We start from the raw sequence: 27,982 nt of genomic DNA on the forward strand, positions 1-27,982 counted from the left end.
ACAAATGAATTATTTTCATTAAAAAATGTTCTTATAACATTCGGTTTGTCGAATGAATGTTTCAAACAAAATAGGATTCGATATTCAATTTCTTTTCTCTTAAAATCAAAGATAATTTGAAATTTGATTTTCTCGTAAATTAGCAGATTCTTTTTTTCAACAAAATTCTCTTGACCCTTCACATGATAAAACTGTTATTGTCCATGTTGATGATATATTTATTCAGAATTGATTTCTCACCTCTTATCTTATCTTGTCTTGTCTTGTCTTGTTTATTTATTCAGTAATTTGATAGTCAAAAATCCAGTCTCATTCAAATAATCATTTATCATTGTTTTCATTATCGTTTGTTGATTTGAGATTTGGGTGATTCCTTTGTGGCATCACACTATTTCTATCATAAGAATTCATTTCGATAAATCAATTTGAAGATCATGAAGATGAAACCAAGCAGAACTATTGATGAGTTTCTATTTGTTTTCAGATTGTTGTCTTTCAGTTATTTTCAATGATTCAATAATTGATGATTTCAATCCACTGAACAATTCATTGCAATCTGTTTGACCCAATGATCGAATGTTGGTTATTATTGGAGAACAGAATTATCATTTTTGATTTCAAAAACACTCACCCAATTTCAAATGTTAATGTCAAAGTCCAATTTCATTTTGACATTTGTTTTGAAATTTGATGAGAATCATCAACTATTTTGTATTCTTGTTTGCACCATGTTTCAACAGTATTTTTTTTCCTTTATGAATGAATTGAAACATCTTTAAACAAAAAATAAAATATTCTCAAAATGTTTTCTTGTGTGATCATTAATAATTATCTTCAAATCATCAAAATCGAGAACTGTTTTCATTCATTTGTTTGAGTATTGATATCTTGAAAAACTGAATTGAGATAATGATCAACATCATTTTCGAATTACACTTTCATTTTATTTTTTACAATGCAAAACAAAATTCATTAATATGTGTTTCTAGGCCTTTGCGACAAGGAAATATTTAGCGAATTGTGTCGGTCGAAAAAAAAGTTTTTTTTTTTTTTTTTTTTTTTTTTTTCTGAAATTAGCTATTTGAAATGTATTTTTAACAGTTTTCGCTTTTAACTTTTGAAGTTGCAAAATTTTTCTTTTGCAAATTATTTTAACACACATTTCATGCGCAAGAAGTTAAGTTTTGATTTTTCAAGAACTCATTTTTCAGTGAAATGCAATCAAATAATCTCAAAATACTTATTAATTCAGTTAAAAAATACAGATATTATCAGTGCAAGGTATTGCAATAACTCATAAAAATCACATTCAAACACAAGACAAATATTATTATCAAATGCAAAAACAATAATTTGATTTTAAATAACTTTCAGATTCAGCTGGAATTTTCAAAAATATGTAAAACAAGCAAAATAAAGCTGTGTTGTCAATATTCATTTCATGAAGTCTTTTTTTGTCCTTCAGCATCATTTAATGACCTATCTTTTCCACTTTAAATCGACTGAAGCAAGAGGCCAACAATGAAACTAAATATGTGAACGATAGAGGAAATCTGATTTTGAGCGGCTGTTGTTGGATTGATGTTAAGCTGTTGTTTTTAAAAATAGGAAGAACATGTGGAATGCATTATCGTTGGATTTTTATAAGTTGCAAGAAAGAATGTTGGAACAATAAACGGAAGTTCTTGCTTCAACAATTTGTCCTTGTTTAAAAAAAACGAAGGAACAAAAGATGTAAATTGAAACGGGTTCCGTTCGCAAGGAGAAAATCAGAACAGGATTCCTGCGGTCTTTTGAGAATAGTGGAATTGTTCAAAGCGGCTCAATTGTTTCATATTACGTTATATTTCCATTTCCTGTGCAAATAGTCAGCAAAAGAAAAAATTGTGTGAGAGATGGAGCACTGTGAATGGAAATGAAGGTATCAGATTCAATGATTCATCTGAGGATGGGAGAGATGAGCGTTCATAAGAGCGAGGAGAAAGCGGAGCATTGGTATCACTTGAATTGAGAAAAGAATATTAACACTAAATGCTGTTTCGAGAAGCTGATGTTCTGTTTGTCCTTCCAATTCGTGTTTCCAATTGAGACAATTCTTTAGCCAGGTTACCTTCTCTGCTGCATGGGAAAAAATGCATCTCGAACAGAACAATATATCCTCCTTTTTCCTTCAGTCGAGTTCCAATGCCTGTCAGCATCTGTAACTGGATAGCAAAGCAAAATCTTTTTTGGCCTTTTATTAAGAACGTGAAAATGGTGTTTTGAGAGAAAAATGAGTGCGGAAAAAAGCATGTTGCGAAGCATCTTGATTCTCTTTCGAATACAGATTGGAATGTGCTTGTATTCACTTGATCTTTATTTGTTTTGAATGCTGAGAAGATGGAAGCGAGCCACATTTCAATGGTGCGGATGAAAGTACAGAAGATGAAGCAAATAAAGCATGTATCATTTTGAATGTTTTGGAAATTCAATTTTGTTTGTCAGAAGTGACAAAACAACAACTGTCCAGGATGTTTCAAAAATCGAAAATATTCCATTTATCAAATAAAGAGAATTGAGTTCGTCAGGTTGGAAATTTTATTTTTTCTGCCTTTTTTGATCTTTTCATACTGAAGAATGTTCTTGGCCTTTCCCGCTGAGAAATGAATCACTTGCACAGTCTTTGGAACTTCTTTCTCTTCGTATATCTCATTTTCTTCCGCTCCTCCTTCTCCGTTCAGTATCCACAAAAATTCTTGAATTTCCAAATCCATCTGTTTTTATATACTCATTCTTTCTTTCTCTTTCTCTCTTTCTCTTTCTTCTTTTCTTTTTCTTTCTCCATATAAATTCATCTTTTTTTCCATCTTCAGCTATTTCTTGAATAAGATGTTTTTATATAATTTATACAGATAAATCTGCTGTTCTCATCAATAATTCCATCGCCATCTTTTGACTCATTAGCTTTTCTATCTTTTTTGCTTGCTATGTTTTTATAAAACACAACCACTTCAAGAGTGTTGATTGAAGTTGACTTCACATTAAATTCGTCAGATGTTTTGTTCAAACGCTGTATCTCTTCCATTTCGATAATAGTACAAATGGCTAAAGAATGAACATGTATCATTAATTTTATTCGTTTGGATAGACATTAACATGAAAATGTGAGCTGATTTGAATTAGGAAAGAAGAAGATGAAGATGAAGATTTCGATTCAGAATCAGTATTTATTATATCCGCCTTCGAGTTTCTGTTGAGATGTTATTTGACTCAGAAACGAGCGGAATTCTGACACTTCTGTTACCATATCCTTCTATATGTTGAACGTCAGTCAACAATCGATGAATTACTCCACTTCACTCAGCAACAGTTTGTTTTCTCTTGTTGGCTGCAATAACGAATAAGTTGCAATCGCCTCAGATACTGCAGAAAGAAGAGAATGAATCGCAGCGTCAAACAGCATCTCGTGAATAATCTGCGAAGGCTACGAATAGGCAATCGTCAATATGGACTTTGCGAGCATGAGTTTATCGAAGAAATGCTCCAGGAGCTTTCCATATTCATTAATGCATCTTTTTATCCATTGTTCATTGCCTTTGCTTCTCAGCCAGTTTGGCAGCACACCCTTGGACTCCTGAATCAGCCTTTGCATCTTTATATTTGAATTCTTCGGTTCTAAACACTTCCAGTTTTCAGCTCAAATGATATTCATTTCTACGCATAGAAGAATGCATTTTGCAATATCGTATAATCCAGCATTGATTCCACGAATCGAAAGAACCAAGATGACGAGTGAGGAGCTAGGATCTCTGCTCCCATTGTGGCAGACATATCAGATCGAAATTGTGTAGAAAACCGACTATGAAAATCTCAGTTCCAAACTTTGCTCGTATAAATCCGGGGTAAATCGATGAATGAAAAGAAAAAGAAGAAGAACATTGTTCAAACAAAGCTAAATGAGACAACGTTGGGCAAATTTTCGCAGGCAGAGTCAATGTATTGTTAGGCTTTGCATCTATGTGCATGAATCCCTTGCTATGCGCTCGTGAAATGGCCAATGCAAAACAGCGATATTTGTTTTGCGATGACGCTATCATTAGCCTGAGTTCACCTTCCTCTACCCTGAAAACCTCTTGAAGCGTAAGTGTGTGGACTTCCTGGTTGTCTATCAAATGATTTCAATGATATAAATTTTCAATACAACATTTTCTTCTTTTCTTTCTTTTTTTTTGAAAACGTAAGCTTTTTTTCCTTCAAAAAATCTTTCGTATCTTTTTTTATCTTTTCATTTTTATTTAGTTATGATTGAATTCTGTTCTTCTCATAAGTATCCCTCATTCCTTTGATATCATTTTGAATGTTTCATATTTCATCTTGAAATAGCAATTATTGTGCACACAATTTCACGAATAATTTCAAATTTCCTTCAGTATCACAAACAACTCTGTCAAACTTCTTTCTTTATTAATAGTATTTAATTATAAAAAAAATGAACTTCATCAAACCTATTACGCATGTCAACCTTTTGTTTTCAAAATTTAAATGTTTATTTTCAAAACTGATATATTTTATTATTAGGGTGCATATTTTATCTTGACCTCAATTTATTATCTCAACCCTATTTTTTTAAAACTTATTTTTGCTTTTTTGATTTATGAAAAGGCTTAAAACAAAAACAAAATTAATAGACTTCTTGATATTTATGATTTTCAGAATTCTGTAGAAAAAAAAATTGATATTTTTATGTACCAAATAATATTTTAAATTTTTTTTATTTTAGGACCCAGATCAAAGACTTGCTGGCTGTGAAACGAATATTTCATACTGAACGTTTTAAGCAATAGCATCACAATTCTTCACTCCTATATTATTATTTTGACTTGTTTTTAACTTTTTCAATTTAATTTTTGACCTTTTTTTCTCATTTCACTGTTTTTGCTTAAAACACGATTTTTTTAATAAACAAGTGTTTGTGTCAAATTTTATTTAAATGAAAAAAATATTCAAAATCTTATTTATTGTTTATTTGCATTAAGCATTGAAATGAAAAGGAACTTTTCAAGAATTTGAACTGAAAAGCATGTGTATATCATTTTTTTGTGTTTCAAATTACCAAACATATACAAATAATTTATCATTTAAATAAACAAGAATCTTTTTATTATAATAATGTTTATTTATCATTTCAATAAATTACAAAACAAATTCATATTTGTCCTTTAAATCGTGTTTTTTGAAAAAATGTGTGAAATGAGAAAAAGTGTTAAAAAAACAAGTTGAGAAAGTTTAAAACAAGTTCAACTTATAAAAAATAAACGATGTATTATGATATGAAAACTTAAAACTTCCGATAAAAAATATTCGCTGGAAAAGCAGCAAGTAATTGATCAGAACATAAAATTATTATAATCCTCGATCTTATTTAAAAAAAAGAAATATTGAAAAAAAAAATACAGAATAAGGAAATAAAAACATTTCAAACATTTCTGGTTATTTTTTATTTATCACAAGCTTGTGTATAGCTGAAAGCATAACAAAAAAGAAAATTGTCAAGATAAAGAAAAAAGGTCAAGATAAAATTACAGCCCTATGGAATATTTTCTTAAACTATTTTCAAAAATAATAACATCAACAACGCATATATCTGAAAGCAGATAAAGTGTTTAACGAAATGTGATTTTGGACTAATAATAATATATGCAAAACAGACAATCTCTTCATTTACGTAAAATTCTTTAAATTTTCCAATCATTAAATGATATTATAAATTAAAAAGATATCATTGTCTGTTTCTGAAATGAAGTGACATTTTCAAAAAAGAAGATGCATTCGACAAAGTGATCTCGACCGACTGATCTTTCTACCGACTGATCTTTCGACAGACTGATCTCGACAAAGATCTGTCGATAACCCATTAAAAAATGCAATTTTTGTAATTATTCGAAAAAAAATGAAATATTAAATAATGTTGTTAATTATCAAATGCAATAAGAAATATATTTTTGAAAAAAACGAGCAGAATATAATTCAAAAAAAGTTATATAAAAATATATTTTTTCGAATAAAATAAAATAGAAATATTTGTGACTGTCTTGTCGGTCGACTTGTCGAGCAGAGAAAAAAAAGTCGGTCTGTCGCAAAGGCCTATGTGTTTCATTGTATTTGAGTGATAATAAACAATAAAAACTCGAAAAAAAAATACTCCAAAAAAACAAGTGATCAATTAAGATGATTTTAATATAATTCCAAATGATCCTTCAAGAAAATATTTAAAAGAATTTTTCATTTTTTCGAAAAAGATGTTTCAGTTCATTCAAAAAGATAAATAAATTGTTGAATCATTGTACAAAAAAAAATGAAAAATGGTCCGTGAACAACCTCAAATTTCAAAACAAATGTCAAAATGAATTGGATTTTGAGATTAACTCTTGAAAATGGGTGAGTGTTTTTGAAATCAAAAATGATAATTCTGTTCTCCAATAATAACCAACATTCGATCATTGGGTCAAACAGATTGCAATGAATTGTTCAGTGGATTGAAATCATCAATTATTGAATCATTGAAAATAACTGAAAGACAACAATCTGAAAACAAATAGAAACTCATCAATAGTTCTGCTTGGTTTCATCTTCATGATCTTCAAATTGATTTATCGAAATGAATTCTTATGATAGAAATAGTGTGATGCCACAAAGGAATCACCCAAATCTCAAATCAACAAACGATAATGAAAACAATGATAAATGATTATTTGAATGAGACTGGATTTTTGACTATCAAATTACTGAATAAATAAACAAGACAAGACAAGACAAGATAAGATAAGAGGTGAGAAATCAATTCTGAATAAATATATCATCAACATGGACAATAACAGTTTTATCATGTGAAGGGTCAAGAGAATTTTGTTGAAAAAAAGAATCTGCTAATTTACGAGAAAATCAAATTTCAAATTATCTTTGATTTTAAGAGAAAAGAAATTGAATATCGAATCCTATTTTGTTTGAAACATTCATTCGACAAACCGAATGTTATAAGAACATTTTTTAATGAAAATAATTCATTTGTATTTCTTCTGAATAATAAACGGTGAAAAGGCTCATCTGCGAACTTATGAGTGTTTGAATATTGTGAAAAAAAAAGATTTGTTTGAAGAAATGATATTCTGGCCAAGTGTTACAAACGTTCTGTTGCTATTTAAATAACTATCTTTTTCGAAAATAAATAAAAGCAAAAGACAAATTTGTTCAAAGTTATGATTTTTTTTATGGAAATATTGAATATAAAATAATAATAAATTTTTATAAATAAATGTATTTTTTAAAAAATATCAAGTGAAAATGAAACGAATCAATGAAAATTATTCATTTCGATTTGCTGCAAACATTCAATCAATACTTATTTCAAATATTTGGATAAAAACAAAAAAGAAAAGAACAAAATAGAATTTTCACCATTTGGGACAGAATTCTTACATTTATGAAAAATTCAATGATTTGTTCCAAAATTTTTTGCAATCGTATAATCATAAAACTGACATTACTGTGCTCTATTGAATGAGAAATATAAAAAAGTGGAGAAAAATCTTTGAAAGAAATGAGTGGAACAAAATTCATAAAGCAAAAAATTTCGTCCCATTTGAAAACATCATCATATCATTCACTTTCATATTCAATAAATAAAATAAAAGCAAAACAATAAATTTGATTCCAAAACGAGTCTTTCAAGAAAAGTTTATGCGCATTTTGGCCGTTGGCATTTAGCTTTTGAAACTCTCAATTTCTCTTTGAATTAAAAAAAAATTATTTGACAAGTGCTGACAATGCCTTTCAATTGAACCAACTGTCTTATTATTTTTTTTCAACAATAAAATCTTGACAAAAATGACAATCCTTTCAACAGCAATGATAAAAATAAAAAGAGGAGGAGAAAGTGCTTTCGAAGGAAAAGTCGCATTTCTCTTCTTTTTGCATTTCTTCAGCCCCATTCTTCCATTGCTCGTCATATCCCTTGCGTCACGCTCTCTTTTTGTCTTTTCTAACGTCTCAGATAAGCAATAAGATTCTTCATCTTCAGTCAATTTCCTTTTATAAAATCTTCTGCCTTTGCTTAACAACCCTTCATCTTCCTCGGCTGCCTCGAACACCTCATTTGTCGGATGCTATCGCTCTCAGAATGTTGCAGTCAGCGGGAGTGAGGGGAATCCATCGAAACCAGCGAGACAGCAGATATCAGATGATGGGGCGAATTCGTTCACTTGGTGTGTGTGGAATGGCTCAAAAACTACTGGAGAAAATGATGAATATGAAGACAGAGCTTCAAATGGAGGGGCAATCAATATATACGGTCTTTCATCGGGAACACTTTCTGTAAAACATTGCTCGTTCAACGACTGCTACGCGTATTATGGCGGAGGAGCAATAACAGCATATGAAATATGTTCCATTACGGTCGAGAATACTTCGTTCAACGCTTGCACAGCTCAGAACTACGAAGGCGGAGGAATTGACATTTATTCGATTTCGTCATGCGTCAGGATCAGTGGGTGCGAATTTCAGAAATGCAAAGCAAGTGGTTATGGAGGAGGCCTTTATCTTCAAACTTTTAATGTTTCTGGATCTTCCTGTATTGGAACAGAAAACGACAAAGGGGAGAGTGCTTGTGTGTTTGAATGTTTATTCACTTCGTGCTCACTTTCAAGCACTAGTGGCGGAGGGATGTGCTGTTTCAATGTTCCAGCTGCATTCAAAATGAGGAGCCTCCAGTTTATTTCGTGCAGCGCATTATCATATGGCGGAGGAATGAGATTTGATCCAAACCAACAAATAGCTCCAAGCAACAACATTTATTGCTATTTCTTCTTCTTCCATGATTGCAGTTGCAGTAATTCCACTCCATATGGCCATGATGTGCATTTTTATGATGGAAACAATCTTTTTTCATCGGCTAACCCATTCTACGAATCGTACACAACGAATAGCAATGATACGAGAGTGTACTACCAATATTATAACGGAAACAATTGGGTGTATCAGCATACAGAAAAGAAGGATTGGCTGAAGGACAAAACGATTTATGTTGGAGTGAGTGGAGATGACGCAAACAATCTGTGTGGGATGAGTGAGGCAGCACCTTGCAAGACAGTGGGGCATGCAGTGGGGTCGAGCATGGCGCAGCTGAGCTCCACAATCACGTTGCTGGGTGGGAGGCATGTGAGCGAAGGGGCGACGATCAGTGTTGGGGAAAAGAAGATTTCTGTTGTTGGGAGAGGGAAGACAGTGAGTGTGATTGGGACGAATTCTCTTTCTTCGATTTCAACGACGCTGTTCAGTGTGTCGAGTGGGCAGTTGGAGTCGAAATATTTTTGCTGGCTGAAATAACGGCAAATCCCAGATCTGAAGGAGAGCATCCAATAAAATCATCCGTATTTGCGCTGGCGCTGCCACAGCCGCCAGAACTGCCGTTGAGATGAAAAAACAAAATTTTGCTGCATCCCTCGTCACCACACTGCACCCCTCCCAATCGCAGTTTTCATTGCTCCTATCGCATCCCCCGCCGTTTTGGCCCACACAGGAACCCCGATCATCGAAAAATTCTTCTGTTGCAAAACATCCCCAGCTGCGCCCTGCTGAGAAATAAAATACGGAAAAAAAGACACAAAAAAGGTGCAACACATCAACAGCTCCCTCGAGAGGCAAACAAAATGGCACACCTCCACCACCCTGGCTGAAAAGATAACATTCTGAAAAGAAACAACGCCACCCACCGACACCAAGCTGCCCCACAAGCCCACTCATACCGCCAACTCACAACACATTTCCAGCACAGCACATAGAAAGAGGCATCGCAAACATGCTCCATGCACAGGCACAGCCATCTGGCCGATAAATCGCTGCCCCATTTCCCAGTCAGCCCAGAGGCTCATCACCAGTACCACCTCAAGGATCGAGTTGCACCCCTCAGAGGGTGCCATGCGCCGTGTCCACTCCAAGTTGCAAAACTTCTCTCAACACGCTTTCCGCTTTTTCTGTTTTCATTTGATCTGATTGCATAAACCAATTCCTTATTCTATTTGAGAAAAAATATTTTTTTTTTGTAATTGTAAATATATTTTTATTATTATTTATAAAAAAGAAAAATGCCATTCCCCCTGGTTTCTGTGTGTCCAGACTCCTCCAAATCCAATTTCTCAGCCATTTCTAAAGAATTCATTTGCGCTGGCTCCTTTCCAAAGACAATCATGTGTGTTGATTCCCTTATATTTTTTCACACAAGGGAATGCCACACAAACAGACAGATAAAAATATGTTTTGAGTGGAACTGAGCGAAAAAGAAATCAACGATGTGAATGAGAACAAAACAGAGAATAAAGTGTTTGAAATCCCTCTGAAAAATTACAATATTTTTTTTTGTGAATTTTCAAGGATATTTCCAATCCCTTCATGCTTATCACAATTCAAATGCAATCCTATCCTTCATCTTCCTTCTCTTGTTCCAACAAGCTCCACACCCTCCATATGTTCTCCATCTCCCTCTTCTTTCCTCTCCCTTCCAAAAACACAACTGCCCCTCAACCCCTCTCAACAAACACATCTGCTCCATCAGCCATATGCCCATCCAGCATCCTTTCCTCCGCTTCATCCTCACCCCCCTCCAACAACTGCCTGCCACTCACCATCCTCTCCCATTTCTTCTGTCTGCTTTCCCCAACTTTTCTGCTCCAAAACACACAGCATCCATCACAACCATCAACATTGCCAACAACCTTGCTGAGCGTGGAATCATCACACCCACAAACACTCCTCACCCCATTTCATTTGCCCAGCCACAACATCTTTCTCTTCACATTTCTTCTTCCTTCTTCCTCCTTCCTTTCCTTTCCATTCCATCTCAATCCCCTGCCTCTCTCTGCTTTTCTTCTTTCATTCTCCCTTTAAAAGACCCCTCCAAGCAGACTGCCAACTGCCCCTTCCATCACCTTCCTCTTCCTCTTCCTCTTCCTCATTGCAAAGCAGACACATCTCTATCACTCCCAACAACATCATTCCCTCTTTTTGCTCATTCACAGACACACATTCCCCAAAAAACACAAATATCAAAAGGGAATGCCAAAGGCAACACAACCTTCTCCACACACATTTCCCAAGGTTATCAATGATGAGCAGCCACACCACAAGACAAACAACAACTCATATAAAAAAATGATTAATAAATCAACTGACCCTTCTTTCTCCTCCCCTCACAAACTGAGTTTCATCCGCCATTCCTCCTTGCTCTTTCACCTTCATTTCCCTCTGCTCCCTTCTCCCAACTCGTTCTGGACGAGACATCTCATTCCTCCATCCCCTCAAAACTCTCCTGTTTTCCCATTCTCCACAAATGCATCCTTCCCGTTTTGCCAGATGTCTTTTTGTCGAATAAAACAAACTGCAAGAACTGGTTCCACCATTTCTATCAGGAAAAGTGTCTCACCATATCCTCAAATATATTCAAAACCATCTCTCATTCCAAATGGAACATAATTGCATTAAGACTTATGAGAAGGCTAAAGAATGTGTATCCTGCTCAAAATCCACTCAGGCACACCAACTGTCAATTCGATCCTTGTTCAGTTCAAAGAACTTCTTTGACAATCCCTCTCAAAAAAAAATCCATCCTGTCTTTCCTTCTGCTTCATGCAAGGCTTCATTCACAAACAGATTCTTAATAATTCCTCTTCTCATTTCTCGCCTTTTGCATTCTCTCTTCTTTCCATACCTTTCCATGGACTCACAACCCTGATGATCGCCAAAGTGCTCACGTGATTGGCCTTGATGACTCCAATTCAAAAACCAAGAGCTTTGTGATATTTCCTTTCATTAACAAAAAGGAATGATAAAAAACAATCCTGCTCATTCTCATTGATATATTTTCTTGGGATCAGATGGGCTCTTCCCAACAATGTTGATGAAGATAACAAATAGAAACAGAAGAAGAAGATGATGATAGAATGGCAGAAAAAGAGAGATATCAGGTGAAGACAAATGCCTTTCAAACACAAGAGAATCATCTTGTTTTGTCTCTTTGGGATGTTGAGGGATGTTGATCCAATTTCCCAGATCGAGTATTGGCGAATACGAAGAAGAAGAAAAAAACGTTTGAAAACATGGAAAGCGAAGATGATGCACAAGTGAAAAAGCGAATTTTGATAAATGAAAATAATCCATTTGTATGTGCTTTGAACTTCACAATAATATTGAAAGATGACACCAATATGAGAAGAATAAAGCACATGATCAAAAGTGCAACAATTTTGTGACATGACCAAAACAAGATTTGGCATTGTTATTCTTTTTCTTTCACTTTTCAACAAAATATAATTTATTCAAGTGATTAACAAGTCATACAGCAATCCAGGTGCTGAATGATGAACGAATGCATTGTCGATGTTTTCTCCCTCTAATTATCTCATGCTCATCACGAGCACCAGACAGCGGCCATATAGTTAGAAATCAATTTCTTTTCTGCTCATTTGGCATATTAACAACAAGAATTGGCAAGGTTGTTGAGTTGCAAAATTGACTATTCAGATTTCCCCTTTTTCTTGTCCAACCATCCAGTCGTGCAAACAACTCCAATTTCATATCCATTCAGATGCACATTCAAACTGCGATCATAATTTTCTAACTTGTGAGATTGGTTCTTTTTCACTTCCGCTTGCTTCTTCTTCATCTCTTTCTTTCTGTTTCCATCTCTTTTCTCTCCACGAACATTTCAAGCCCATTCACACTCCACGAGTGAATTTCCTCGCACATTCATCACCGCCGTTGAACACACCACATGCTCCACATTCTATCATGCACTCCACAAAGCAGCTCCTTTGTACGTCACTTCTCTTTTCATTCAATCCACAAAACTTCATCATCATATCGCAAGCTCTTCAAAAGCCAACAACAATTTCATCCACCAGAATCATCAGGAAATGGATAGAAATTCAATCACAACCGCAAGAAACTTCCACATTTCTGTTTCTTTTTTTGGACCGAACCAACAAACATTAACCCCATTTTCTTAAACAAAAAATCAAAAACAAAATATAAGCAAGCCCAACTCCAAATCATTTCAATCATTCACAACACCAGAAGAATCTTTTAAGAAAAGATGAGTTGTTTTTTCTCACTTTCCTCTCTGCTCATCAATTTCGAGCTCCTTTGTTGAGTCTGCCCAAAACAAGCCATCTCTCATCATCTGTCCTATCAAAACACACTCTTCCACACAACCATGAAGAACAACGCTCCTCCCCTTGCCAATCCACCAGACTTCTTTTCTCCTTTTCCGATCCATTATGGTGGAGATGACAAAGAAGGAGAAGCAAAACGGAGTGATGATAAAACACCTGATCATTTCTTGTCCAAACTGATGTTTCTGTTCCGATGCCTCAGATGCCAGATTCCCCAACAGCCATGCAAGGAAACCATCTTCATTCACACAAGAAAGACCGATTCGATTCCAAAGATGCCTCTTTCATGTGATTGAAGAAGGCAGAAATGATATTCTTTAATAAAACGGAAGAAAATAATATAATTCAACAGAAACATTCATCCAGAACATCCATCAGTTCCTCTCAGACCACTTCCACAGAAGTTCAACATCAAAGAATTGGAAAGGTCTCCATCAAACAGAGCATAAACAAACAATTCTGGATTCAATTTTGAGGAATGCATTGCTCGAACAACTTCTTCATAAAAACATGTTCACCCAATTCTTTTTTGTGTGTCGATATTCTAATCACAACAATCATTAACTACAGTATAAAAATAAAAATAATAATAAAAATAAAAATAAAAATAAAAATAAAACAAGCAAACAATATGGATAGAAATAATAAATGGTGAATTAAAAATTAAAGTTGATGAAGTGAAATGCAATGAGATGAAATAGTGAGTTTGTTTTATAATACTTATAAAATGAATGCATATATAATGTATTTCATTCAAAAGCAATTTCATTACATATATATTACAGTTAAAAAAAAAAAGAAAAAAAAAATGAAATGCTACATAGTGATGAAAGAGATGGCTTTTTCAAAACATTGGATAAAGCTTGGCACCCACTGTCTTGTGTTCAATAAAACATAGTGAAAATATATAGAATGAAAATGAAAATGATTAAAATGAGGAATCAAATTGGCATAGTTATTTCAACTCTTCTCTTTCAGAACATGCAGCAAAAAGTTTGATTGGGAGGGTCTTTCATTTCACAATTGAACAGATTTTCAAGGAGTAATACAATTCCATCAGTGCTTTTGCCAGTCGAAAGTTCTTTCATATTATTGTTCTTTCTGATTTCAGGGTTTCATTCTCCCCTCCCTCACATCCTCCTTCGTTTTCTGAAGCAACCACAACCATATTATCTGCCATATTCAATGCTGCACTATCCCGCATCGAGCAACCCCATTTCAACAATATCCCAAACAATTTCTGATTTATCTTTTCTTTTCTGATTTCTCTTTTTCTTTTTCTTCCTCCTCTTTTGCTTCTCTTCACCTTTCGAACTTTCCTCACCATTCAAACATCCATCAACATCTGTCAATTTCCCCTCCTCTTCAAACCCTTCGCACTCTTTCATCATTTCTTCTCCTTCAGCTTCTTTAGAAACCCTCCTTCTTTTTTCTGGAGCTCCTCCAATTTCCTTCATCACACTTTCCTCCTCTTCTCTTTCTTCTTCCATCATCCTCTTCATCCCTTGCTCTTCTGAATCCTCTCCAATCATCGAAAAATGGCTGTGTGGTGCTGAACATATCCCAATATAATATTCTGTCGGCTTTCCAGTTCTTCCATCATCTGCAGCTGCAACCCCACCCAACTCCTCCAATCCAATCTCACATCCTTCCCTCTCATCCCCAAATTCATCAGTCTCTTCCTCTTGCCTTCGTTTCTTCCCCTTCCTTCTCTTCCCCTTTTTCATTTTTCCATCTCTTTTTCGCACATTCTCATCTTCCTTTCTTCTTGCTCCAGTCTCCGTTCCTTCTTCCTCTCCACCACCAAGAAGCGAAGCAACTGTTTGTATTTCAACATAATTCACTGGCACCACCTCGATCACTCCCTCGCAATCAAATGAATTTTCAACCATTTCTTTGTTCTCACACACCTCCAGCTCTTCGCCTTTCTCTGATTGCACTCCCATCACATTTCCCGTTTCTCCTGTCAATAATGTTCGCATCTCTTCTTCCTCCTCTTCCTCCTCAACTCTTTCTGCAACATCTTCTTTTCTCCATTCCCCTCTCCCAATATTCTTTGATTCTTCAATATCTCCATCTTCAACTCTCCATCCATCTCTGTTCCGCTTCTTTCTCTGTTGCACAACAACCACAACAATCACAAATAACAGAATTGCAACTATTACAATACACCCAATAAACGCAAACAAACTCCATTCCATTTTTTCCTCTCCTTTTGAAATAATTTCATCTCCTTTTGGTTCAGTCTCACTTTTGTTCTTCAGAATAAATGGCTGTGTCGATGAAGGAGATTCTGCATTCCCAAACAAAATAAACACACTCACCTCAACATCATTTCCACAACTGCTGATGAGATCTTTTGCAATACTTCCTTCAACTTTTCTTTCTGATAAGAATCCATTTGAAACAAAATCATGTTGTTCAATCTTTTTCTCTTCACCTTTGCTCTTCACAACTGAGAACGACAGATTGCACGGAACAAGAAGCATTCCTTTGAATGTCAGCTTCATTCTGTTTGCTTCTTCTTTTGCTTCCACACTTTCCAACACAGGAATGAAGAATGATGAATCCCTTTCTGAAGCAATCCCTTCAAACTTGCACCCTTCATTCAACATCCAAAGTGATGAATTTGGCAAAACTCCATCTCCTCCTTTCAAACTCATCACATTCAATGTTCCTGAATCTGAACAGATGATATTTCTTCTCAACAATGGATATCCTTCAATTGATGGGTTGTTATTCAAAAATTCTCCTTTCTCAATATTCACATTCCCTCCGCTCACCCACAATCCTCCTGCCTTGCTGGCTCTGATTGTTGTTTCCCTCATCACCACATTGCTGTTTTCAATGTCAACCAATGACCCATTCCATTTGCATAATTCATCTTTTCCCTTGTTTCCTTCGTTCACTGTCTCTGCTTCTTTCTCCTCTTTCTCTCCATCAAACGCACATGCCTCAACCTTCACTTCCTTGGATCGTCTTATCTGCATCATGCTTCCCTTCTCCACCGAATTCGCACATTTTCCAAACGAGCAGTTCAATGCGCTCGCTTCTTGCTCAGCATCTTCCACCGCAACAACACAGCTTTTTGATGCTACAGTCACATTCTCAATGACCATCACTTTCATCACCACCTTCGCTTTCCCTCCAACACTCACAACATCTCCTTCACATTTGATGTTCAAAATGCTTGTTTCAAGCAGTGTCACATTCGATTTTTCATTGAAGGAAAGCAATGCTGTTGTTGAGTGCAAATCACTGAATGCTGTTTCCGATATCCTCAGCTCTCCGCTTTCCACGCCCACAACCGAACTGTTCAGCTTCATATCAACCGTTGTTGCTGATGAGTAGAACTCGCATTTTTGGATCTCCATAGACCCGTTCTTCACTTTCATGATGTAGCTGTGAGAAGCCTCAAACGTATCTTCAAACTCGAATGAGCACCTCTCAACTGCGCTTTCATTTATAAACTCCATGATGCAATCCTTCTCTGCTGATTTCGCTATATCCGATTTCAGCTTCACAATCGCCTGAGACTTTTTGTATGAGTTCACATTCAGATCTCCAATCGCACATTCCTTTGTCACAGTCCCTTCTCCGTCAATCAGAATCGCATTCATCACTCCTTGCTCAATGTGTTCAATCGCTTCGTTGATGCTGCTGCATGGATTGCTCTGAGCTCCGCATCGTCTGCCATCCTCCCCCAACCCATTCAAAAACACTTGAAGGCCTTTGAAGAATGTGATCCGAGGAATAACATCCATGTCATCAAAGCGCAAGCACTTTGATTTAAAAGAAAACATTCTCTCACTTCCTTCTCTTCTATTTACGAGAGATCATCACTTAAGGGTCAGTCACGATCACTGATCTAAAAATGATGATCCCTAACAATCCTCTGGGAACAGGACTTGCGGCCGAACCGAGCGCAGCTGCGCTGCCTGGTGGTCCAACAAGCGGGTTTCCGACATTTCCCGGACCCTTTTCCGCTTCCCAACCTTCTTCTATTTCATCCTCACTCTCCCCACCTTCTACCACCCTTGGCGAAGAAAAAGAAGAAGAAATTACACTGGAAAATTCGTTTCTTAAAATATTTGGTAGAGCACCGGAATTATCGTTATATGATCTTCCATTACCGGAACAGGAGATAAATGACTTGGTTGCTTCGTTGAAGACAGAAGACTTATCCCCTTTCCTCCCTAATGCGCCTCCACCTTTTGTAAGGACTACCAGTCCGTACAAAGACGCCTTAGATCAAGCAGGAGAAAGATGTGAGACGTTTCTTTACCCCGCAATGAAACTTATTTTATTTGCCCATACGAAAACAAAAGATGATGAAGCTCAGAGTGCCGTAGCGCAAGCATGTTTACTGCTTGCACAAGCCTTGAAAGAAGCCAGAAACGCTCGCATCCAAGCGAGATTTGGATTTACCGAAGCAGCGAGAATGAAAGAGGATTCAGCATCACCGCTCCTAACGAAAAGGCAAAGTGATTTATTGGAAGAGGTCAGGAAAACCTCACAATCAACAGCGAAAAGATGGACTTCGTTCTCATTTAATTCCAAATCCTTTGGCAAAAGCAGATATGGAAAACATGAAAGCTACCAACGCCCTCGGTTTTTTCGTTCGGGTCCCCGGTCGTGGGCAGGGAGAAAAACCTCAAATACATACCGCAGAAGTCCTTCTCAAACGCGATCCAGGGGAACGGGAACCAACTAAGCCAGTCACCTTCAATTGTTGGAGGAAGAACGGAATATTTTCGAGAAGCGTGGAGAATGATAGATGGAGAGAAGTTGGTAAAAAGAGGCGTCATTCCAATTTGGAAAAACAGGATAGCCAGGGAGAAATTACTAAACTCAAAAATGGAAACATACAGCCCCCATCAATCAGGGGAAGCAACCAAAGCGATGGCAAAGCTGATCCAGAATCAGCTCGAAACGAACATAATACAAAAAATACAGAAAAGAAAGGTGAAACATTTAAATCCAGTGTTTGTGATAAAGAAAAAACAAGGGGGATGGAGACAAATTATCGATTGCAGAGCGTTGAACAATGCAACGAAGTCAATCCATTTCAAACTGGAGGATTACAGGTCACTAGAACGAATTATAACAAGAGGAGATTATGCAACAACTTTAGACCTAAGCCAGGCCTACTATTTAGTGAAAGTGGACGACAACTTCAAGCCGTTTCTTGCGTTCGAATTCAACGAAAATTACTACTGTTTCAACGGAATGCCATTTGGATACAAAGATTCTCCAAGAATCTTTACAAAAATCATGAGGAAGGTGATACAATTCATCCGGGAGCAATGGAACGTAAGAGCAATCGCGTACCTCGACGATATTATTCTTCTTCACCAAGACCAAAAGAAATTAAAATGGATAACTCAGAAAGTCGTTTCTCTTTTCGAAAGCCTTGGTCTTCTGGTAAACACAGAAAAGAGTCATTTGATTCCCTCACAAACTTTCACCTATTTGGGTTTCGAGTGGAACACGCACCAGTTCAATGTAGCTCTGGAAATGATGAGAACGAAAGAACTTATAAAGGAATGTACCAGATGGAGGAGGAGGTCCCTCAGAGCGAAAGAAGTGAGAGTAAGAGACCTTGCAGCGTTCATTGGAAAGCTGAACGCTACAAGGTTCGTGGTTCGAGAAGCTTCTCTGTTTCTCTCAGATCTTTATCGCACTTTAAACAAAATGGTTTCGATGGTGGGATGGAGAGGGAAGATGAGGATCAACCAGTCCATTCTCCCCAATCTAACCAAATGGATATCGAGGTTGAAAACCAACACGCCAAGACAACTATGCCCACTCTTTCTTCCAGATGCAACACTTACGACGGATGCTTCCAGAAAAGCTGTTGGAGCTTATTTAAGAATCGGAAACAGTATTTTGGATTTTCATCGCAGACTCCCCCTATTGGCAACGAAATCAAAGTTCAAACTATCGGGAGATGTTCGCAATTTTGTCAGCTCTAACTCACTTCTCCCCAATTCTGTTATCCAATCGCATCCACAAACTACTTATCAGATCGGACAACTCAACATCGGTGTTCAACCTGAACAGGTGGCGGGCAGGAGCGAATTTGAGAAGACTCCTATTGAAGATTTGGAAACAAACGCACACGATGCAGATTCAAGTGAAAGCGCAACACATCCCCGGTCAAAGAAACGAAAGGGCCGATTCTCTTTCCAGGCTAGAAAGGGGAGGCGACTATCAGATAAAGCAAGAATCCTACAAGGAGCTTGTAACGAAGATGAGATTGAACATAACGTTGGACGCTTTCGCCACAAAACAAAACAAGAAAGTGAGCAGATGGTGCGGGCCAGGAAGCCCGATAAACGAAGACGGTCTGCAGCAGCCTTGGCGAGGAGAGACAGTTCTTGCTCATCCTCCAATTCCTCTCATTCTTCCGACAATCAGGAAAATGATTCTCGAACGAGCTCGAGGTCTTCTCCTTCTTCCCGATTGGAAGGGACAAATATGGGAGCCGTTGTTGAAAAGAACGACCCATATAGAATGGATGTGGAAGAGCCAGAGCGAACTTCTTACCCCGGGACCATGGATGAAGAGGATGGATGCTTGCCTGCCACCAGGGAAGCTTCGAGTTGTACTGATGAATCCTTAGCGATCAATGGAGAACACTGGTTCAAAGGAGTTTTGCAAACAAGAGGATTTCCAATGGATATATGTGATCTGTGCAAATCCAGTCTTTCGCCTTCGACGTGGCATGGGTACTTACTCAGTTATGCTCATTTCGGAGACCAGTGGACAAACTGCGGCTATGGTCTTTCTGTTGGAGATTGGTTCAATTGGGTCGTTAGATGTGCCGATGTTTTCCTTAAGCTTTTCAACAAGGGGCTGAAGGAGCAATCCCTTTGTAAAATACGATCTGCCATCTCTCTCATTTCTCAATTATTATTCGAGAGAAGTTTGGGAGATTACCCGCTTATGAAGCTTCTCTTCCGATCATTTAAAAGATTGGAAAGGAGGAAGAAGAAAAATAAGCCTGATATATGGAACCCCAAAATACTTCTTGATTATATATCGGGGCTAGGCGAGAACGCGAACTTATCCTTCACTACTCTCACGAAGAAAACAATTTGTCTTTGCATGCTATTCTCCGCCTGCCGGTTCACCGAGCTCGAGCGGATCAGTCTGAAAACATTCTGCAGTGAGAGAAGATTCAATTGCATTGGATACTTCGCTGAAAACAGGACCCGAAAGAACAGACATTATAATACCGTTTCTCACAGATACTCCTTCAATATGTCCTGCCTCAGCAGTGTGTGAATTGTGGTCCAGAATAAGCAAACTTCAAGACAACCCTGACCACTTGTTTATTAACGATCGCACAAAGATTCCACTTTCCGCAAGAGTGCTGAGAAAACTTGTTGCAAATCTCCTTCACGAGACAGGTATACCGAATTATTTTGGTCCTTACTCGATAAAGCATGCTTCAATATCTGCATTGACAATGGCTGGACTACCAATAGCGCAAGTGGCAAAGTTCGCAAGGCTGTCTCCACGAAGCGATACCATTATTAATTACTATTTTCAAAAAGATATCGCCACATCCTGTGCGAAAGTGATTGCAGATCAAGCGGCTATTAATGCAACTTCCTCCCAGACCCAGTCATCACCTTTAAGTCTGCAAACCCTTCGCAAACCAAAAATTACTTTTGATGACAATTCAAGTTCAGAAGATATTGAGGACTCTTCGTCAACTGACGAAGAGCAAGATGAGGAGGACTACAGTCTGAACTCAAAGTCTGACAACATCGAGAGCGAAAAAGGAATCAGGATCAGGTTGGAAAAACCTAATCTGCAATATGACAACAAAAGCCAAACGATCTACAACGACGAAGAAGAACCATCAAAGCCAGACTACGTGGAGGAGCCAGACGAGAACAGTCATAAAGAGTATGAAAGAAGGAATTTTCGTGAGAAAAGACTAGTTGGAGAAGTTGTCCAGAAGAAAACAATTGAGATAACAATTAAAACCAGAGCGCAAGCCAAACGTGAGCAACTCGAACAATTGCTGAGGGATGACAAATAAGAGGTCAATCAAATAATAACAACAGCAGAGTATTCTCCCAATTATGGAACTCTCTCGTAAATAGAAGAGAAGGAAGTGAGAGAATGTTTTCTTTTAAATCAAAGTGCTTGCGCTTTGATTGAAAAAGAAAATGTGAATCTCACTTCCCTTCTCTTCTTCCCGCCTCGATACACTCCCACCCTTATTATAAACAGATTCTGTTAATGACCCATCTTCCTTCTTCTTCAGGCGTGATATGTAATGAGCGCCATAACATTGTTATGTTTTTTAATGTTTCTATCCTTTTTAGCTATTTCACATCACCGTTGTAATCTATTACTATTTTGCATTTCAGATCAGTTGGGTGACTGACCCTTAAGTGATGATCTCTCGTAAATAGAAGAGAAGGAAGTGAGATTCACATTTTCTTTTTCAAGTATTCCCTTCTAAATCGCTCCCACAGATGGAGTTGTTTGTGCCCAATGATTCCTGGTTGTAGTCAAGAGTGAACAGTGTTTCGTTGACCTGTCGAGCAATTGAATGGCATTTGATGAATATGTCTTTCCCAACAAAAGCCTCATTCATATAAAACATGATATTCACAATTTTGATCCTCAGGAGTGGTATCTGACTTTCATCATTAATGTTAACATTTGGATCGGCTCCATCGATAAACAGCCCTCCACCACGCCCCGATACCGTCGAGCATTTGCACATCGAAAACGTGCTCCCATCAACCTTCAAAACTGATTCTTCACCCTTCAGCATCACTTTCATTCCTCCTCCTTCAGTGCTCAAATCGCTCCTGCACTTGGACATTGTGCAGTCTTCTATCGTGCATTCCATCGCATAATCAAACGATCCCAATTCAATCGCACTTGCTCTACTTCCTTCGTTCATGATGTTTTCAAGCGAACAGTACACAACTTTCAACACAGGCTTGTTGCCATTCAAATGAGTGTTTTCATTTTCATTCATCTGGTTTTCCTCTTCTATCATCGAAATCAGGCTGTTTGCTGTCAAAGTGGCTGATGAAATGTTCACATTCTGGTTTGTCACCTGGCTCGCACTTTGGCTGAAAGCAATGAATCCTTTCAATTCGTTGATCTTATTCAACGTGCAGCTCTGAATTGCTGCGCTCCCTCCGTTCACTTTTATCACACAATATGCAAAACTTTCAACCGTCCCACTCGATGACCCAAATGAGCAGTCTGTGACCGACAAGACTGTATTTGTTCCTGACGATTCAATGAATACTGCATGATTGGTGGTCGATCCAGGTTTGGTGAATGATAAATTGACAAATGATAGACTCACATTCGATGATATCATTGCACCATCATCCAAATCATTCTCATCTTCATCACTGATCGTCACTCCTGTCCCTTTCTTTGTCCCTTTTATCACAACTGCTGGTGCTTCTGAATCTGGCAAAGTTGGCAACGAAGACAAGAATGATATTGAATGGCTCAGCGATCCTGAATCGCCAATGCTGATCTGGGATTCGCCTTTTCCAAGTGTCGAATATCTCAGAGAAATTAAGTGGTCAATCGATGAACACGGTGCTTCAGAAAACCCACACCCGCTGAAGTCTCCTCCTTTCTCTTTCGAAACAAACCCATCCCCACTCCAGTTCCTCCACAAATACACAACAAGCGGAATCACATATCCCTCCTCTCCTGTTGTCTTCCTCTCCCATCCACATAACTCATCCAACGACTCCAACTCCTCTGAATTCATCTCCCATTTCAGATGCTCCTCATTCACAATCTCTCTCAGATCCCATCCTGACACAAACATATTCTTTCCTTTCCACCCATCACATCCCTCATATTCCATGCTCTCCAATGAAAATGTTCCCATTTGATTTGCAAGTTCAGCAAACATCCCTCCTCCCATTCCTCTCCCTCCATTCTCAACATCCTCTGATGGCACTTCACATCCTGATAATTTCACTCCTTTCACCCTCAATGTTCCTCCGCTTCCAACTGATATCATCATCCCTCCCCCTTTCATTCCACTTCCACCTATGCATGTCGAGGATATATTGCTTTCTTCAATTTTCGCATTCCCATTAACGCCCATCCCAACATTCAAGCATCCCCCACCTCCACTTCCACCTGCCACATTCACTTCCACTCCACACACTCTGCTATTCAAAATCTTCAATTTCACTCCATTTGTCATCATTATTGGCGATTTCCCATTCATTGTCAGTGTCGCTCCACTTTCCATCACAAATCCATCAACAATCAGATTCCCTCCTGCCATCTCAATGATGTTGTATCCTATTTTTCCATCGGTCAATGCCCCACTTTCAAATGAGACTGAACAGTTCGTCACATTGAGTGTTGATGTTGAATGAATGAATGCACTTCTCCTTGAACTCAACTGACCTTTCACAACAAATGAAAGTCGGCTCATTGTCAGTGAACTCGAACATCCAACAAGCCAGTCTTGTGTGGCTGATCCTCCATCACTCACATTCACTCCCATCCTCTCTCCATCGGATAACGCTATTCTGCCTGAAATTATCACACCAAATGACGGTCCTGATATTTCCTTGGCAATTGAAGAAGATGAGACAACTTCTATTTCATTCAAAGTGCTGCTCATTCTTGAGTTCGCACAATAATCAACTGTCAAACACCTGAATCCATCAAATCCACAATGACTGTGATCCTTCCCATTTCCTCCACTCCCATCAACAAGCACTTTTGTACCCATTGTGCACAAATACACAAACAGTGGAATCACTCCATTTTCATCCCCATTTTCGCTCCCACTCAACTGAAGCACATCTGATGGAATTGTCAGTGGAGTGAAAAATGCAAATGAACTGGTATTCACTTTTGACTCCAAAAACGCTCCACTCCCACAATCAACAAACACATCCTTCCCATATGTTGCCACATTCTCATTCACTTTCGAAAACTTCACATCCTGCCCAATTGTCAATCCGCATCCTCCACTCTCCATCAACACAAACATCCCTCCTCCTCTCTCTCCTCTCCCTCCATTATTCTCTGCCTTATTCCCATCAATCACACCCGTTCCACTCACAACCACTTTCCCATTTCCCTTCAATCCAACATATATTCCTCCTCCTTTTCCACCACCACAACTGCACCCATTCACATTGCATCCTTCAACTGTCAACGTTCCACTCCCTCCAACTGTTCCTTTCATCCATCCTCCATCTCCCTCATTCCTTTTGACTCCACTGATATTGCATCCTGAACATATCACACTCGTCATTCCTTCACAAAATTCAATCGCTGAATGAGCTCCAAACACAAGTGCTCCACCAATCACAAATCGTTCCATTTTCAGACTCCCACCTTGCACATTCACAATGCTGTATCCAAAGGCTACACTCGATGTGCTCTCTGATATATGAGCAACTGAGCAGTCTGTGAGTGTGAGTGATGAGCTTGTCAAAACGATGAGCGATGTTGCACTCGATAACAAAAATGGAATTTGGAATGCAATGTTCTTTATGGAACTTGCACTCTGAACATTTATCAAATATGAAGATGTCATTCCACCAGGCACTCTCACATTCACATTCGTCTTGTTAATCCCACAATACACCTCCCATTCATATGACCCTGCCATCGACACAACTTCTCCAAGCTCAAACCCTGAATCCAACACAATGTTCTTCTTTGACGAACTGAATCTGTTCTGTGAAGCAAACGCGATCGTTTTGCATGGAAAATACCCAAACCCACAAAACCACCAGTCATATCCTCCATACCCATTCACCGCTTTCCCCACATGTGCTGCTCCTGAAAATGCTTCCAAAAACACATTCAATGGGAATATTCCCATCCCTCCCTCATTCCGATCATATCCCATCAACTCATCATAAATAGATCCATTGTGTCCAACATTCAGCTTTGTGGTTGTTATTGTCCCACTCACCAGCCTGCTCCCATTCACAAACACATCTTTCCCTCCCAATGTTGCACTGCAACCAATAAAACTCACTGATGATATTGTAAAATCGAATGAGCTATCTGCCAGCCACAGCATCACCCCTCCTCCATATCCACTGCACTTCGTTTTGTTGAATTTCGTTGTTCCTCCGCTGTGCGATGTTGATGTTCCAATTCGTGCTTTGCTTGTTGAAGAAGCCAACTCAATCTTAATCCCTCCTCCATTCCCATTCACGCACTCACACCCTTCTATTGTTGTATTCCACACCACAAATGTCTCTCCTCCCTTCACGCTTTTTGCTATCACCACTCCATCCCCTGTTGTCCGATTCACATTCCGAATTGTTACATTACCCAGCAAACTCTTTCCTGATGACGATCCTGCTGATGATGGTTCAAAAAATAGTGGTTGACTCATTTTTATATTTTTGATCTCAACTTCAATCATCTTCAGCTGCCTCAGCATCACTTCAAAAACAGATGACGAGATTCCACTCCCTCCTGATGTCGAAGAGTCAATCACCACATCCTCCAGTGAAAGTGTCCCGCTCCCCACAGACACCACAAACACGCTTGGTGATGAGCTCCTTGTCGCGTTGTGGTCGATCCCCACATGCCCCACCTCCAGTTGGCCAGAAGATACGCTAAACAGCGTTGTTGAAGAGGTAGAAAGCGCACTCATCCCAATCACACTCACTGTCTTTCCTCTCCCTGTTATTATTATCTTCTTTTCCCCAACACTGATTGTCTTCTCTTCGCTCACATGCCTTCCACTCAGCAAAGTGATTGTCGAGCTCAGCTGCGCCATGCTCGACTCCACTGCATGCCCCACTGTCTTGCAAGGTGCTGCCTCACTCATCCCACACAGATTGTTTGCGTCATCCCCACTCACCCCAACATATCGATCCTTCATCCCTTCCTTCAGCCAATCCTTCTTTTCCGTATGTTGATGCGTCCAACTGCCTGATAAATAATAACGGCACACTCTCGTATCATTGCTATTCGTTGTATACGATTCACAGAATGGGTTATTCGATGAGAAGAGATTGTAATAATCGTAATACATTACATCGTGTCCATATGGAGTGGAGGCATTGCAACTGCAATCGTGGAAGAAGAAGAAATAGCAATAAATGTTGTTGCTTGGAGCTGTTGATTGATATGGCCTGAAATCCAATCCTCCGCCATATGACACTGCTGAGCACGAAATGAACTGGATGCTCCTCATTTTGAATGCTGCTGGAACATTGTAACAGCACATCCCTCCGCCATTCGAATTTGTAATGGAGCACGAAGTGAATGAGCACTCAAACACACAAGCACTCTCTCCATTGCCGCTTTCTGTTCCAATGCAGGAAGATCCAGAAATATTAAAATAATCGAGATAAAGTCCTCCTCCATCATATTTTGCAGAACATTTCTGAAATTCGCAACCACCGACCCTGACACATGACGAAATCGAATAAGCATACATTCCTCCTCCGCCGTCATTTTGGGCAGTACAAGCATTGAACGAGTTGTTTTCGATTTTGATGGAATTGATCGAATAGCACAAAATTCCACCACCATCATAATGCGCATAACAATCATTGAACGAACAAAACTTCACTGAAAGCGTTCCCGATCCCAGATTATACATATTAATCGCCCCTCCACTCGAAACTCTATCAGTCGTAGAAGATGACGTTCCAGTTGTATTTGATCCATTCCACACACACCAAGTGAATGAATTTGCTCCATTGTCTGTCTGATTCTGTCTCGCTGGCTTCGATGGATTTCCTTCGCTCCCATTGACTGCAACATTCTGAGAGCGATAGCACCTGACAAACGAGGTGTTCGAGGCAGATAACGAAGATGAAGGGCTGTTCAGCGAGGGGACAATCCCTCCATCATACACATCCCACACCGATGAAAATGAGCACCCACTCATCAGAAACACTCTTTCGCTCAGCCCTTCACCCAGTTGTCTTGTTTTCTGTGGATTTGTGGAGATGTTGAAGAATTCCAATTGGGAAAGAGAAACAAAGTGCGATGAGATGAATGGGGCTGAAGATACACAAAAAGATGAGAAATGAGAAGAACAAACAGAAACATGGCATTTCTCTGAAATCTCTCCTTCCGCTGCTTTTGAAGAGAAAAGTGGAGGAAATATCTGTTCAGTCGAGGTTAAAGTTGGAATTGAAGACGAAGTTGAAGACGATATGAGGGAAATGTTGGTGAACAATCCGCAGCTCCCACACAAATAAAATGGGGATGTCTCTCTCTTAACTTCAACATCACATCCACTCACCACAACCACACTCCCTCTCATACCATAAACCACACTCCCACGCTCATGCCTCGTCAATATCATCCCTCTCAACTCAACGGACGAATTACATGCACAAACACATCCACATACCACACTCTCCTTCCACTCTCCATCCAAGCACACACTTATTCCGAAAACACTCATAATCATTGCCATATGCATTATTTTAATCATTACCTTGTTAATAACAAGATAACAAAGAATTGATTTTCTTGTTGATCTTGATGGATCCTATTCCCTTCATTGCTATCAATTTCTGATCTTTATTCAAACGATATAATCTTTCATTTGTGTATTATGCATATAAGCGATATATGTGATAAATGAAACATTTTCATTTTTTTAACCATATTTGTAACCTCATATATTTTTGTGATTATTAAATTCTTTGTATTTTCATTTGATTGAGTGAGGTGTGACTTTTCTTTTTATATATTATTAAATAATCATTATTCTAATAATTTTATTTTGCTTTCAATTTTTGAAATCTTGTTCA

General features: G+C 38.2%; 3 protein-coding genes across 3 annotated transcripts; all 3 read right to left on the reverse strand.

Moving 5' to 3' along the window:
- Window positions 1–9,479: 9,479 nt before the first annotated feature.
- On the reverse strand, window positions 9,480–9,953 carry MONOS_15950 (uncharacterized protein; the record flags this gene model as incomplete). The annotated part of the gene is made up of 3 exons (XM_067868855.1): window positions 9,480–9,605; window positions 9,693–9,706; window positions 9,833–9,953. The coding sequence occupies 3 exons, from the start codon at window positions 9,951–9,953 to the stop codon at window positions 9,480–9,482; spliced, it is 261 nt and encodes an 86-aa protein (XP_067733181.1).
- A 4,439-nt stretch (window positions 9,954–14,392) lies between these two features.
- MONOS_16435 (uncharacterized protein) lies at window positions 14,393–16,819 on the reverse strand (the record flags this gene model as incomplete). The annotated part of the gene is made up of 1 exon (XM_067869343.1): window positions 14,393–16,819. The coding sequence occupies one exon, from the start codon at window positions 16,817–16,819 to the stop codon at window positions 14,393–14,395; it is 2,427 nt and encodes an 808-aa protein (XP_067733182.1).
- A 4,847-nt stretch (window positions 16,820–21,666) lies between these two features.
- Window positions 21,667–27,648, reverse strand: MONOS_15597 (uncharacterized protein; the record flags this gene model as incomplete). The annotated part of the gene is made up of 1 exon (XM_067868482.1): window positions 21,667–27,648. One exon carries the CDS (start codon window positions 27,646–27,648, stop codon window positions 21,667–21,669), a length of 5,982 nt encoding a protein of 1,993 aa, XP_067733183.1.
- Between the last annotated feature and the right edge of the window lie 334 nt (window positions 27,649–27,982).

This window comes from Monocercomonoides exilis (genome assembly GCF_001643675.1).
Source record: "Monocercomonoides exilis strain PA203 chromosome Unknown scaffold8-1962414, whole genome shotgun sequence".
NCBI lineage: Eukaryota > Preaxostyla > Oxymonadida > Polymastigidae > Monocercomonoides > Monocercomonoides exilis.